The 15282-nt window shown below is 35.6% G+C and overlaps 3 protein-coding genes across 3 annotated transcripts in view; all 3 read left to right on the top strand.

Annotated features, from left to right (window-relative positions):
- The first annotated feature begins 3528 nt into the window (after positions 1–3528).
- Positions 3529–7685, top strand: ASDURF (ASNSD1 upstream reading frame). Its single transcript, XM_025039303.1, has 4 exons — positions 3529–3662; positions 5349–5402; positions 6658–6733; positions 7325–7685. The coding sequence occupies exons 1-4, from the start codon at positions 3567–3569 to the stop codon at positions 7393–7395; spliced, it is 297 nt and encodes a 98-aa protein (XP_024895071.1). The 5' UTR covers positions 3529–3566; the 3' UTR covers positions 7396–7685.
- ASNSD1 (asparagine synthetase domain containing 1) lies at positions 7380–11697 on the top strand. The gene is made up of 4 exons (XM_025039304.1): positions 7380–8614; positions 8665–8897; positions 9189–9370; positions 11338–11697. The coding sequence occupies exons 1-4, from the start codon at positions 7417–7419 to the stop codon at positions 11621–11623; spliced, it is 1899 nt and encodes a 632-aa protein (XP_024895072.1). The 5' UTR covers positions 7380–7416; the 3' UTR covers positions 11624–11697.
- Positions 11500–15282, top strand: part of ANKAR (ankyrin and armadillo repeat containing) — a 50845-nt gene continuing 47062 nt past the window's right edge. Inside the window, exons 1-2 of the mRNA XM_006921280.3 lie at positions 11500–11634; positions 14655–15282. Of these exons, the coding sequence (XP_006921342.2) occupies positions 14690–15282 (593 nt within the window). The 5' untranslated portion in view covers positions 11500–11634; positions 14655–14689. The remainder of the gene's footprint in view (positions 11635–14654) is intronic.

Below are 15282 nucleotides of genomic sequence, written 5' to 3' on the forward strand. Positions count from 1 at the left end.
ATATACACACACACACACACAGACATATGTATATGTATACATATATATACATATATACATATATATATACACACATATATATATATAGCATTAATGAACATGAAATTATCCTTTTAAGTAGAATAAACAACAGCAACAGATTTAAATGAAAGAAAGAAGAATAGCCTAGCTAGGTGTATGGTGGGCCGCTGATTGGCAGTCTGGAACCAGTTAAACAAGACTGATACTAAGTGTGACTTCAAGCAATGCAGGAGTTACAGCGGCTGGGCAGGGGGAATAGAAGCAACTGGAAAACCATGAAAAAAATAAGATAAAACTTGAAAGCAGTTTAGCACCATACTAATAAGATTATCACCACTTTGTTTAGTATTGTCATCTTGGGTGATTCCTGTAAATAAATGAAAATATCAGAACCAGGCAAAGCCATAAGCAACAAACCACTCTCCAAAAAAGGTAAACAACTATAGAAAAATTAGCAGTGTTTCTGGCCACTCAGTATGGAAACAACTGTGGGTCAAAGAATCAGTTCAAACATTAACCAGAGTTCCCATTCTGGCAGACAATGCCAAAGAGGGAGGGGTACAAAGTAGACCCATATACCAGTAAGCTCTGTCTCTTCAGCCCTACAGATAAGCCTCACCATCATCTCCAAACAATAATTAAAATGTCATCCTATGTGTCGGGGAAGGCATGTTCCTAGGTTCCTATCAGCTCGATTGTGGTGAACCCTAAAGGTTTGGAGGAATGGAGCTGGTAGTTAGTTAAGAAAATATCAAATTTTAGTTTTTATTTGGTATAATATTTGGCAGTAAAGTTTTTAAACAATATATCTTGTGATAAGCCTTCCAAACTGAATGTATTTTGCCAAAATTTAAACATATTTCATAATTTCTTTTCAGGGCTAGGTATTATAGACCAAGGCAAATAAAATCCACTTTTGTCAAATCATCTTCAACTTACTGTAATTCCTCAAGTGTTTTTTCTTTCATTGTGCTCTTTTATATTTTGAAACAGTGACATTTTACTTTAGAACTTTTTCCTCGCAAAACAAGACTCACCCCACTACTTTGCATTCTCTACTACTCTTGCCCTTAATGTGATCTTAGCCACCCAGATTAATTATAACTTTTAACCAATTTAATAACTTCTATTTTATAGAGAGACCTGGAGGTAGATAATTGAGAGCTGTCATATGCACACATTTTAGCAGACAAATAAAGTTCCTTAATATACATAACACAACTATCTACAGCCACACATATTCCCTTTATCCCTTCTGAAAGTGGCAAAAATGAACATGTCCCATAACATTACCCAAAAGGATAGCCATTCTATGGCATATAAAAACAAAAAGCAAAAACATAGAAACTTAAAATTATGCTTTCATTAGTCATTGTTTCAGTATTCAGCTTTTAAAATAAATTATCTAGTTATCTAATTAATCATTAATTCACTCAATTTGATATTATCTCGGGGTTTTAAGTCACCTAAAAATTTTGGAATTGTGTTTTAACTTACATGGTACAAAACATAATTACTGTTGATACAAAAAGTTTGTCTGAATAACTACTCACTTTAGTGAACACAAATTTACATTTGTCATAAACTTAAATATTCTATAGCAGCAATGCCATCTTATTTAATCAGTAAACCAATATAAGAATTAGGAAATTCAGATTAAATCATCTCTTCATGAAAAAACAAATCTAAATATCATAAAAATAAAACACATACCTGTATTTTACTTTGCATTGATAAACACATTTACTTTCTTAAACCCAAATTATTAATCCAGTCTGATTTCTCCAAAAACTCACCTTAATTAGATAAACTTGGATTCTGCAAATGTTTCTAAGCTAGAAGTTTTTGTAAGAAGGACTTTTTTTTTCCCCTTAAAAGTATAGCACATCTAAAGTATTAGAAATTCTGGGATTTTTTTAAATTTTGGGATTTATACAAGTGCATATTTATATCTATAGACTATCCTTTAATTTAAGAGACATTATGAAATTTATTAATACCCTCCAGAAATATGAAAAATTTTACATTCTCATACAGCAAGGTGTGAGCTGTTCTAAATTACGGACACACAGACACACAGAGTTTATAGCTTCACTTTTACAATCTCATTCCCAGGTTGAATGTAAACACAGAAACATAAAAACTTACCAGCCTAGATCTCAAAAAGCCGTTCTCCTTCCCAGTGGACACAATATTCTTAATTAATCTGAGCTTGCAAAAGACAAATCAAAAGACTAAACACCTGGATTCTCTGCTATCTCTCTTTTCAGAGACTAGATCTCCATAATCCAACCAGTGTCACCAAATGATTAGACCACAAAAACAAATTCCCAATCACTGTTGCTACCAATGTGGAATAACTTAGCTGTGTACAAATCAAAAACAAAAACAAAAATTTTCAAATCATTAAAAAGGAAAAATAGTAAACTTAGTTCTATAACCACTTAGAATTTACTCAAAGAGCCAATAAAAGATAAGCCTTGACTTTAACAACGCACAAGGTACACTTAGCATAGGGTTTGGCTCCATCATGTCAGTCCGCTTGGGCAGCTCTATGGAAACTTGAGATTTCCGGTGTTAAAGTATAATTTCAAAAATATAAAATCATGTCTCTCATGTAAAAAAATAAATATATGTCAAAATTTTATTCAACTCATTAACTGATGAGGGAACGGGTAAGACATTAAAACAAATTTAAAGAGTCTATGAAAAGCCAGGCCTCTATTAGTAAAGAAATGTTAGCCTAGAATTGCAGAGTTAAATACTGATTAATGTCTTACAGAACAATAAATCATAACTTTGTGGGGCTATCTGGTCCACCAAATAGAGATTATTTGCATCTCTGCAGAACAAAAATCTACAGATTAACCTCAGACCCTACAGAATTGTAAAATAAATAGCCCAGTCAATAGAAAGAACACCCAGTAATCTCTTATCTGTTCCCAAGTTTTGAATAATTTTTCCCACAGGAGTGAGATACTGCAAATACTGTGTGAGATGTACTTATACCAAAAAATATTATTCCTTTATCCAAAATTCTTATTTAACTAGGCATCCTGAATTTTTCTTTTCACCCTAATAATACACTTTACCAAGTCTTTACAGTTCCGTTGCCCATATCTCTCTTAAATCTGGGCCTAGCTTCATATCCTTGCCTAGATAATAAATATTAAGTAGTATTTCTACTGCGCTTCCATTCTCATATTTACCATTGGGGGGCGCGCACAACTCACAGTCCAGTGGTGAAGAGGTCACAAAAGTCTTTCTGCATCGGATCCGCTAGGGCACTGTTCTGGGACCTCTCAGACTTCACTACCCGGCTCTACCCGCGCGCTCGCTAATCATCTGTGCGCAAGCGCGGAACTGCTCCCGGGCCAGACCCGGACTGCGCAGGCGTTTCAGTGAGCGCGCAGACGCTATTGGTAGGACTTACCGGAAAGGCAAAGGGAATGGGTGGTGCCCCGGGAGCGTGCGCGCGCTGAGGCTGGGGGCTGGAGGCGGCAGGGGCGCGAGCTCGGCTCCGCAACCTGCGTGTTTTGCATTCGATGGAGATGCCCTTCGGAGAGGCACGCCCGGAAAACGGCGCCGGGCTAGTCCCTACCGACAACTCGGCCCCTCACAAAGTGGATCTTAGCAGCAAGGTGAGTACAGGACGAGGCGGGAAGGCCCGCAGTTCTGGACAGGGCGCCGCTGGGCGCAGAAGAGGTCCACCGCGGCAGCACGGCCCAGTCTCGGCTTCGCCAGCCGCTTTGCTCCTTTTATTCTTATCTCTGAACAGCTACAGTTAAGGGAGACCCGGAAACTTTCTCCAGAATTAGAACCATTTGGCAGTGGGGCGGAAATTTGATTAGGATTAAACTTTAGAAATACTGCCCACCCCAGTTCCGCTGCCCATATTCTCCACCCCAGAAAATGTCACCACCATCCCTCCAGTTGTCTATGCCAGTTAACTTAGGAGCCATTCTTGATGGCCATCACGAAGTCCTATCCGTTCTACTTCTGAAATTCATTTCACATATGTCCTTTTATCACTATGTACACTCTTACCATTCTAAACCAGCCACCTTCATCTGCCTACCATTGGGAACCCTGCAGAGGCTTCCTTATTGACCTCTCATCCATCGTTACCTTCTTCCAATCTGTTTATTCTCCACGTTAGCCAGAGCAATGATCCTGAAACATGTATCTGGTTATTACAACACCTCCCAAAAAAGGGGTAGAGAAGCCAATATAATATAAATCTTAACTGCCATGAACATTCAGAACCTTTAAAAATATAGTGGAGATGGGGATGATTATAGCATTTCAAGTTTCTAATCCCTCAGTATCACACTTTCCTTGTGTGAAATAACTAGAAATGTATGTATGCCTGCCATTCCTAAAATGAGTAGGAAAGCATTGTTCAAACATAGGTTTCAAGAAGGTTGTACAAATTGGGTCTTGCAGTTCAACTCAGTCTAATCAGTTAACTACACTGTTATGTTAACTGGAGAAATAAGTGTATACACTCGTGGGGCGGTGGGGTGAATTTTCAAACCACACACAGCCCATTCTGATTACTAACATAGCAAGCCACTTAAACTAATGTATGACAGATCCCTGAGGTGTGTGAAGTAGGACAAAGATTATAAAAACTGGTTTTAGAGGCACTAGTGATACTATGTAACAAGTCATGTTCACAAAATTACCTCCATTACTGAAAAGAATTAGGCAGTAACTTAGTTTACACCAAGTTGAGGCCTCTCCTAGTAATAAAAAGTGAGACCCCCTGCTCTCTAGTCTTTCACATACAAAGATGAATAAGGAAAGATAGAAGGTGATAGGTCTCACTACCCCTTGTAGAGTATTTAGTACTACTTGCTTGTTCTGAATGCCTGGCTGCACCATTTAGTACATAAATTGTGAAAAGCGTTGGTATTTGGAGGGGAGGAATATAGCCTACCCCTTATCCCATTTGCTATTTTTTATTTTAAAAAGCTAAAGCTTAACTTATAAGATATCATTGAAAAACTGGTGCGTATTTTTTATTTTAAGTAAAAGGTATAAACTTTGTTTAATAATGATGGCCGTTGCATGAATGCCAGTTACCAATACCAAACCCTCTGGGCTCAATGGGCTAACACTTTGTAAGTCTAATCACTGTTTCCTCCTTCAACTTTTCCACACCTGCACCCTCTCATAGACTGATGTTGAAAATCTGTATTCACACACTGCCTGTTTGGACAATCAGTACATTATAGCCCCTTATCCCATTTCATCTTTAATGGGCCCTCCTTGAGCATACACTGAGAACCTCTGATTTAAGATGTTTTTCTTTATTTCAGTAGATTAAAGAACAAAAAGTTGTTGTGGATGAACTTTCTAACTTGAAGAAAAACAGGGTGAGTTATTAGAGTGATTCTGAATAGTTTACAGGAGGGTTTGATTATATCTTAACTATATACTAAAGTTATAAGAATTTTATATAATTTATAAGATTTCCCCATCTATTTAAATTGCAAAAGTGAGAAGTGTCCAAGATTTCATATACTTATGTTACATATAGATATATATCTATATGCTAATCATAGTCAATGATATCTTTTTCTCATCATATATAATTCGCATTACCTTTGAACCAAATGATACTAATTGTATTATACTATCTTGGAGCTGTAATCACTATTGATATTTATTTTGTACTTGAATTTGATGTTTTCTTTAGAAACAAATGAACTTTAAAGATACTGAGAAGAGAGGAAACTATTCCTTTAAGAGAAAGTGGATAATTATTGAAAAACAAAAGGATAAATTACTTTCCTTCCCACTCCCCAAATTTTTTTACACAAATTTTCCAAATATTTAACCTGGTTATTTAATGTCATTCCGTTAATATATTCATAGATAAGGTACTGCTTCATTTGTAGTTATACTATAAAAAATTACATTTTAAAGTTCATGAAAAAATGATTTTGAGCCCTTTAAAGCATTTAAAAATTTTTTGATAACTGACAGATTAGACAATCCTGGTATTATCACTTGTCTAATATTAGAGGTTAACGCACATTTTAATTGATACAGACTTTCTAGAGAGCAAATTGGCAGAATGTACCAAAATCTTAAAGGTATGTAACAGTTTGACCTAGCAGTTCTATTTATAGGAATTGATATTTAGGAAAGAATCATGGGAGTGCACAGAGATTTAGTTATAAAGATGTTCATCACAACATTGAATTATAATAGTGAAAAGTTGGTAACACCTTAAATATCTAAAACTTGAGAATTGACCAAATAAACTGTAATATGTTAGACTCATACAGTAATGTTGTAAAAGAACTTAAGAGGAAAAATAGTATTCTTGATATATTGTTCATTGATAAAAGCAAATTATAAATTTGTAGTTATAATAGAAGCCCTTTTAGTTGAAGAAAAATGGTATTATGGTATATTCAGAGGAAAAAGTTTTACCTGTGTTAATGGTAGCAATTACTAGATGGCAGGATAATGAAATGGGTAACTTTCGATTGTTTATCTGTATGCTAAGATATTCTGAACATGTTACTGAAGTTCAAGAATAAGTGATAATAGGGTTCAGAGTTTTGACATCTGTTGCTTTTTATATCAAATCATAATATTAGCCTAAATTATGTTTTGCAGAAAGTATATAGACAGCAACAGAACAGCAACATATTCTTTCTTGCAGACCGAACAGAAATGCTTTCTGAAAGCAAAAGTAAGTTTTCTTGGTGTATTATATGGAAACGCACAGGAAGTGTTTTGTAGGCTTTCTATAGACTTTCATGGTAGTACCTGAATTATACTGTCTTTATCTAAATGTTTAATATATAGCTAAAGATTGAATGGTGGTATACCTGTTAATAAAATTAATGTGTTTGGTTTTCTTCAAGTTAGCCTTCCAAAGAAGAGACTATGGTAAAAATAAAATCAAATAAAAATGTAGAAAATGTGTTAGAAAGCAATAATTATTAATGTGTGCTATAGAGTTTTAGACAGATCTAGGTATAAAAAACTTTTTATCACTTTCAGTTTTTATGACTTTGCATGAATTACTTTGAGCCTCCAAAGTTGTGTGGGTTTTAAATAAACTGCCTGGGCCAAAATAAGCATTTAATAAACAAACTATTTTCCTAAAAAATAAAAACGTTCATCATTAGAAGCCTGTTGTACATTATTACTTGTGCCAACAGTGCATTATACTCAAATGGTTTGATCTTGGTAAATGGCCTATGTTGCCCTGTGAATTACTAGGTAAAAGTCTAAGAATTTTTATTTAACTTAATATTTCTTCTCCCTTCCCCCACAGATTTATTGGATGAGCTGAAAAAAGAATACCAAGAAATAGAAAACTTAGAGAAGACCAAAATCAAGAAATAGTCAACTTGATTTTACATAACAATGTGTGGCATTTGTTGTTCTGTAAGCTTTTCTGTCGAACATTTCAGCAAAGATTTGAAAGAGGATTTACTACATAATCTTAAACGACGGGGACCCAATAGTAGCAAACAGTTGTTAAAGTCTAATGTTAACTACCAGTGTTTATTTTCTGGTCATGTCCTTCACTTAAGAGGTGTTTTGACTGCCCAGCCTGTGGAAGATGAAAGAGGCAATGTGTTCCTGTGGAATGGAGAAGTCTTTAGTGGAGTAAAGGTTGAAGCCAAAGAGAATGATGCTCAAATAATGTTTAATTATCTTTCCTCTTGTAAGAATGAATCCGATATTTTGTCACTTTTCTCAGAAGTCCAAGGTCCTTGGTCTTTTATATATTATCAAGCATCTAGTCATCATTTGTGGTTTGGTAGAGATTTTTTTGGTCGTCGTAGCTTGCTTTGGCATTTTAGTAACTTGGGCAAGAGTTTCTGCCTCTCTTCCGTTGGTGCCCAAATGTCTGAATTGGCCAATCAGTGGCAAGAAGTTCCAGCATCTGGAATTTTCAGAATCAATCTCAAATCTGCTTCCATTTCCAAATCCGTGGTTTTAAAATTGTATCCTTGGAAATATATTTCTAAGGAGAATGTTATCAAAGGATGTGTTAATAGCCTAACTCAAATTTCAGCAAACTTGCCAACATTTGTATCAGTGGTAGCAAATGAAGCCAATCTATATCTAAAAGAACCTGTTGTTCCTTTAAATATGATGTTGCCACAAGCTTCACTTGATATTCATCGCAGTAACATTTCCAGCACCCCACCTACAAGAGAGACACTTCAGGTCTTTCTAACTGATGGAAACATGAAAGAAATAGTTCAGCAGTTCATTGATGTCCTGAGTATTGCAGTCAAGAGACGAGTCTTATGCTTACCTAGGGATGAAAACCTGACACCAGGTAAAGTTTTGAAAACTTGCAATAGGAAAGCAAATGTTGCAATCCTGTTTTCAGGAGGTATTGATTCCATGGTTATTGCAACCCTTGCTGACCGTCATATTCCTTTAGATGAACCAATTGATCTTCTTAATGTGGCTTTCATGACTAAAGAAAAGCCTATACCAACTGGTCTTAACAAAAAAAGGATAAAACAGAAAAATTGTGAAATATTTTCTGAAGACTCCTCTAAAAATGCTGCTGCTGGTGGTGGTGGTGGTGGTGGTGGTGGTGGTGGTGGTGGTGCTGCTGCTGCTGCTGCTGCTGCTGCTGCTGCTGCTGAGCGGGACTAAAGGAACTGCAAGCTGCTAACCCTTCCCGGATTTGGAATTTTGTTGAAATTAATGTTTCTCTTGAAGAACTGCAAAAATTAAGAAGAACTCGAATATGTCACTTAGTTCAGCCCTTGGATACAGTGTTGGATGATAGCATTGGCTGTGCAGTCTGGTTTGCTTCTAGAGGAATTGGTTGGTTAGTGACCCAGGATGAAGTGAAATCATATCAGAGCAATGCAAAGGTATGTCACAGTATATCTGCTCAGAAGAATTTGAGACCTAATTTTGACCCTTAAAGTGTTTAGCATTTAGGTTGCAAGAATATAGCATATTTTAGTTGCACTTAAACTACAATACAATGTTTATGACTTTTTAAAAATTGGGCATATTTTATTATTTTATGACTTTGTGGTTTTTCTCTGAAAATGTCTTTGAGATGATAATTTTTTAAGGTTTGCTTTTGTCTTAGTTGTTTTCCATACCGTATAGTAGGTAACATTTTTTTTTATGTGGATTTATTTAAACCTTTATAGGTAGTTCTTACTGGAATTGGTGCAGATGAGCAACTTGCAGGTTACTCTCGTCATCGTGCCCGCTTTCAGACACATGGGCTGGAAGGATTGAATAAAGAAATTGAGATGGAACTGGGTCGAATTTCTTCTAGAAATCTTGGTCGTGATGATAGAGTTATTGGTGACCATGGAAAAGAAGCAAGGTAACTAATTCTCTGAGTGTTGGGTAATTTTGTAAAAATAATAAACTAAACAGATTTTTAGGTTCCTTTTTTCTTTAAAGATTGTTCAAATGAATAATAGTAGCAACAATAATACCTTGGCTTTACATAACAAAGACAGCAGCAAATCTGGGAAGGAGTTAGAGGAATGGTTATTTTCCAGAATCATTCTCCAAGAAATGGCTTTTCCGTGATTTTCAAAGATGATACAATAACATGTTTGCTTTTAAGACGACAAAGAAAAAGACTGTAAAGCTGAGATAGTGAAATACCGAGAGAAGCTATTTAAAGGGTTTTGTTGTTTTAAATGTTTGCTTTCCTCCCAATAAGAGCATAGGCCCTACTCCCAAGCTTTCTCCTCCAATGTCATATAACCCAGCTTTGTCTCTAGACATTTCTGTATATGTAGATCCATACTGATTTAAATGGTGGTTCTAGTACTGGATTTCCCTCTGTTGTATTTTGAACATAATTTAATTGTATGTTGCAAGTTACCTAAAACCTTCAAAGAGATCAAGGCACTTTCGTATGTATATTCTTTTTTAATGTGGGGGTTTATTTTTACCTACAACATATTTCTGATGATAGTAAACAAGTGCTTGAATACATCTTTTTAAAGCATTGAGGATAAAGGAAGATGTATCATTTAGTTATAAAAAGCGGAAATTTGTTCAAGTAGGTTAATTTATTAAGTGGTAGTTAATTACAAAAAAAATACAAGCATGCAAGGACAGGGAGTCCAAATAAGTTTTGTGGGAATTGGAACATAATACACCTTTTCTGAGACTTCATTGTTTCTACTTTAGTGTTCCCTCTTTCCACTGAACCATGGTTGCCTTTACATGGTTGTCATAGTTATGTTGCCAGTTCTGACTACTGTGTCATTATTCTAGCATGATTTTCAAAATTTATTTATAAAGAGATAAATAATGCCACAATACAAAATCATTAAAATGTTTTCCTTTTGAAGGATATATGTGTGTGAGAGACAGAAACAGAGAGAGAGAGAGATTCAATCCATTATTTCAGCTAGATCAGAGAAAAGGAATTTATTTTATTTAGTAAAAGCAGTTAATTCTAAAGGTGCCATATGATACTCTCAAGTAAAAATGTGTATGAAGAATGTTTAAAACTGCTCATACAGATAATATAGTGACTAGATCTAAATAATCATTTTATTATGTATTTTTGCATACATATTACCAGTTATCTATTGATCAAATTTTTATATTTAAATATGCTTTTACAATTAATTATTTTTATAAAATATTACGTATAACAAATACCTTTACTTTTTCCAATCTCTCTGAGCTTGAATAAAATTATAGTAAAATAGAAACACTAGTGTAACTATTGTATTTTGAAGAATGGGAAGAAGGGAAAATGTTAAAGCATTTTAAACAGAAAAAGAACAGAATTTTCTAGGAAATCAGGGAAGCCAAAAAGGCAGAGAGTTATTTTTAAACTCTAATACCTTGTTCTATTGCACCAGATCATCACCATTTAAACAGTTTAAATGTAATTAAGTAATTTCGATACATACAGTTTTACCATAAGTAAGTATTTCCCAAGTTCAGGATTATAGAGCCCTTCTTTATTGGTTTCATAGACATAATAAAGAGCAGATATAACTGACTTATGAACATGCTTGTTTCCAAGGCATCCCCAAAGATAACTCATGAAACAATTTGAAGTATTTTCTTGACACCATAGGGCTAATTTATTTAGACAAAATTAACTTATTTTGTAGTGTGAGTATTAAAATTACAAGTTGTGAAATAATGTGATTAAATTTTAGCTATAAAATTGTGTAAATAACCAGAATATTTTTTAATTGAGAAAAATAGCACCCTCAAAAATAATTTTAACATTGCGTAAAATGCAAAAGAAATGATCATAACAGATTGATTTCATTTTATATAGTGGTTATATTTATCTATTTATTTTAGATTTCCTTTCTTGGATGAAAATGTTGTCTCCTTTCTAAATTCCCTACCGGTTTGGGAAAAGGCAAACTTGACTTTACCCCGTGGAATTGGTGAAAAACTAATTTTACGTCTTGCAGCAGTGGAGCTTGGTCTTACATCCTCTGCTCTTCTGCCGAAACGGGCCATGCAATTTGGATCCAGAATTGTAAAAATGGAGAAGAATAATGAAAAGGCATCTGATAAATGTGGAAGGCTCCAAGTCATTTCCTTAGAAAACCTTTCTATTGAAAAGGAGATTACAGTGTAATATTTTACAAGGTAATAACATTTATTGAATAATGATTATATAAAAATAAAATACTCTGCTGCTTTATTATTGTATAATGTAGTGGTCTCGAAGTTCATTACATGAATTTTTTTTAACTGTGCAGCTTAATTAACCAATTTAGTCGAATTGACCATCTACAGAAAGATTATACTTGAAAGAACTCGGATATTTTAAACTGTGATATTAACATTATTTTGAACTCTTACATGGTAATGTCCCACCAGCAACACTTAAAGAAGGCAGCTTTTACTGACTCTTTTTACTGTAGCTACATTAAAAAATAACTCAATTCGTTGTCATCAGGGTCATGGCTTAGATGGCCTTATTTGACAAATGAGAGAACTAAGGTTTAGAGAAGCTAAACAATTTGCTTAAGGTTCACACTCCTGAGCAATACTTGGTACTTATACTTCATCTCTTTAGGCAACTCGTTTTCTCACTCAGAACTTTCGAAGACTATTTTAAACATTCTCCTGTCCCACAAATCTCTAAGGTCCCTCTTTTTGCCCTTTCCTCAGCTTATGACCTGAGCTTTTCACAGAGATCAAACTCATCAGGCCATGAACTGCCTCTACTTTCCAACACCAGAACTTCTAACTTACCTGTAGCTATACCCATCCTTTCTCCTTTCTTGCCACTAGAAAGGGAAATGTGTCCACACATCAAAAGGCTGTGCCTCTACCTGTTCTCTGTATCCCAATTGTTCCTGCCTATCAGAAACCTTATACTCCTCTCTCTAGTATCTTCAGCCTCTTCTTTTCTGTTGATTCTTCCTATCATTTAAAATGTTCTAGTCTGTACTAATTTAAAATGCATATCCCTGGTCCTACAACTTCCTCTACTTAACCATCTTTTGCTTCTCAAGTACATATGTCCTCTCTCTGCCTTCTCATTCACTCAACTCCACTCAACCTGACATCCACCCACATGATTCAATTATGACACCATACCAACAGTGCCTGGCTCATAATAAGTGTTCCATGAAGGTTTGTTGATTGAAAGAATGATGCTGGAAGTGGGATTCCAACTCAGGACTACCTCAGGGCCTCTGCCTCTGCCTCTCTCTTTTCACAGAAATACGTAGTGAAAGCAGAAAGTAATAGAGGCAAGGTGACCACAGGGGCAGGATGTGAGGCCTTCTATAGAGGGGGCGGGGCATGTGTATGAAAAAAATCTAAGCAGCTTCAAGTGACTGACGCTGGTGGAGGGGGGAGGCACAGTCTGCAAGAGCACAGCTGGGGGTGGGAGAACCCTTGGGGCTCAGCCCAGCACCCCCAGATTCTGAAGACCAACGGCTCAAACCCGTGGACTGCAGGTGAGGTGGAGGGCTACCAGAGGGCGGGGTGTCCACGCTGGGTGAAGCAGGCCTCCAGGCTCTCAGGAAGTTCCCTTCAGATCCTCCAGGCTGTGACTTGCCCACTGGGGGCTCCTGGCTGTGAATCTCCGCCCCGCATGGATGCAGCTTCTCTCTCCAGGGCAAGCAAACAATCATTTCAAAGTAGGTTTCTTCCTTTTTCTTGTCCTTTCCCCTTTCCCATGTCCATGTGGGTATAGGTCTTGGACTTGAGTATGGACAGACTTAGATTGATTCTGATTCTGAAGATGTGAAACCTTAGGCATATTCTGCAACCTTCCTAGTCTCCATTTCTGTATCTATAAAGTGGGAATACTGACGCCTATCTCCCTTAGCCGGGTTCTCAGTGTCTTACCAGCATGAGCCTCACTTCTTAACTTTTTAGAAAATCAAATTCACTGGCCCCACTCCAACCAACTGAATCAAATTCTAGGGAAGGCCCAGCAACCTGTTTTAACAAGCCCCAGGTGATTTCAATGTAGGCCCAATTTTGAGATCTGTGAAAAGGGAGCCAATTAAATGAAATAAAATATTGTGTATAGAGAGTTGGGCAAATAGTAGATACTCAATAAACAGTGGTTATGGTTATTTTTCCAGGAACAGGGAGGCAGTTAGTTACACAGAAACTAAGCAGGCACTTCTTTTCTTTTAAGCAGGTTTTTATTTTCTTGCAGTAAAAAAAAAAGTAAACAGAAAATATGCCAAAAGTCCTCTCCAACAAAGAAAAATGGGCATGCAACAGTAGCGTCTCATATATACTTATATTTCTTTTTGACATACTTGTTCATTTGATTACTTTAGAAAAACAAAATGATTAATGTTAATGGTTCCACAGTTTTAATTATTTTAATTCAAATTTCAACTTACTCTGCAGCTGGTTTAAGATTGAAAAATGTATTAGAACTACCATGTGACCAAGCAATTCTACTCTGGGTTGTTATCCGAAGTAAAAGAAAACACTAACTTGAAAAGATATATGTACCCCCATGTTTATTATTTACTATAGACAAGATATGGAAACAACCTAAGTGTCTAACAACAAATGAATGATTAAAAAAAGATTTTGTTCTTTTTTATTAATGAATAATATTACATTCTATCTTACCACTTGTGACAACATGGATGGACTTAGAGGGTATTATGCTAAATGAAATAACAGAGAAAGATAAAATATCGTATCATTTTATTTATATGTGGAATCTAAAAACAAAAAAAAGAGTGAACAAACAAAACAAAAACAGGCTCAGATACATAGAACAAATGAATGGTTACCAGAGGAGAGGGGAATGGGGGAATAAGAGATACAAACTTCCAGTCATAAAATAAGTATGTCACATGGATGTAAAGTACAGCACAGGGAATATAGTCAATAACATAACATTGTATGGTGACAGAAAGTTACTAGACATATAGCAGTGATCACATTGTAAGGTATATGAGAGTAGAATCACTATGTTGTACACTGAGGTGAAACTAATATAGTATTATATGTCAACAATTTTTAAACGATTTTATAAAAAGATTGAAAAATGTAATGGTTGACCATTGAACAATTAACCTAGAAAAGATGAAAGGAACAGATACAGTTTTTCAGCAATCCAGCTTCATTACCATGACAAATTTTATTGCTTGTCTTTTTCTTTTTATTCATTGCAGAAACTTCAAAAACGACACACTAGAATTTATTAAAAATGTTGAGATTGCCTAAAAAAGGATTACCTAGATTCGATCAAATTCAAGATGAAGAAACCTACCTGGAAAATTTAGCAGTACAGAGAAATGCTTCTGCTTTTTTTGAAAAATATGATCGCAGTGAAGTACAGGAGTTGCTAACTACTGTACTAGTTAGCTGGTTGTTTGGCAAAGAAGATGCCCGCTCTCAATTAGATAACCCGTGTGGAATCATGAGTCAAATGAATAATGTGGGCTTCGGCACTGTAATCCTACTGACTCCTGTGGACCCTACTGCCCTCTTAGACTATAGAGAAGTCCATCAGATAATAAGAGAATTGGCTGTTGGAATTTATTGCTTAAATCAAATTCCTGCAATCAGCTTAGAAGCTAATTATGATCAGAGTTCTTCATGTCAATTACCTCCAGCTTATTATGATACCAGGATTGGGCAAATTCTGATCAACATTGACTACATGCTGAAAGCACTATGGCATGGAATATACATGCCCAAAGAAAAACGAGCCAGATTCTCTGAATTGTGGCGTACCATCATGGACATTGATCCAGATGGGAAGCCTCAAACAAATAAAAATATTTTTGCAGAGTTCAG

Source organism: Pteropus alecto, unplaced genomic scaffold, assembly GCF_000325575.1.
Source record: "Pteropus alecto unplaced genomic scaffold, ASM32557v1 scaffold3, whole genome shotgun sequence".
In the NCBI taxonomy this organism is placed as follows: Eukaryota; Metazoa; Chordata; class Mammalia; order Chiroptera; family Pteropodidae; genus Pteropus; species Pteropus alecto.

Coding starts and splice junctions, on each gene's coding strand:
- ASDURF (XM_025039303.1), top strand. CDS start 3,567: ATGGAGATGCCCTTCGGAGAGGCACGCCCGGAAAACGGCGCCGGGCTA. Junction 5,403..6,657: donor CTAACTTGAAGAAAAACAGG/GTGAGTTATTAG, acceptor TATGTTTTGCAG/AAAGTATATAGACAGCAACA. Junction 6,734..7,324: donor AATGCTTTCTGAAAGCAAAA/GTAAGTTTTCTT, acceptor CTTCCCCCACAG/ATTTATTGGATGAGCTGAAA.
- ASNSD1 (XM_025039304.1), top strand. CDS start 7,417: ATGTGTGGCATTTGTTGTTCTGTAAGCTTTTCTGTCGAACATTTCAGC. Junction 8,615..8,664: donor TGGTGGTGGTGGTGGTGGTG/GTGGTGGTGGTG, acceptor GCTGCTGCTGAG/CGGGACTAAAGGAACTGCAA. Junction 9,371..11,337: donor GACCATGGAAAAGAAGCAAG/GTAACTAATTCT, acceptor TATTTATTTTAG/ATTTCCTTTCTTGGATGAAA.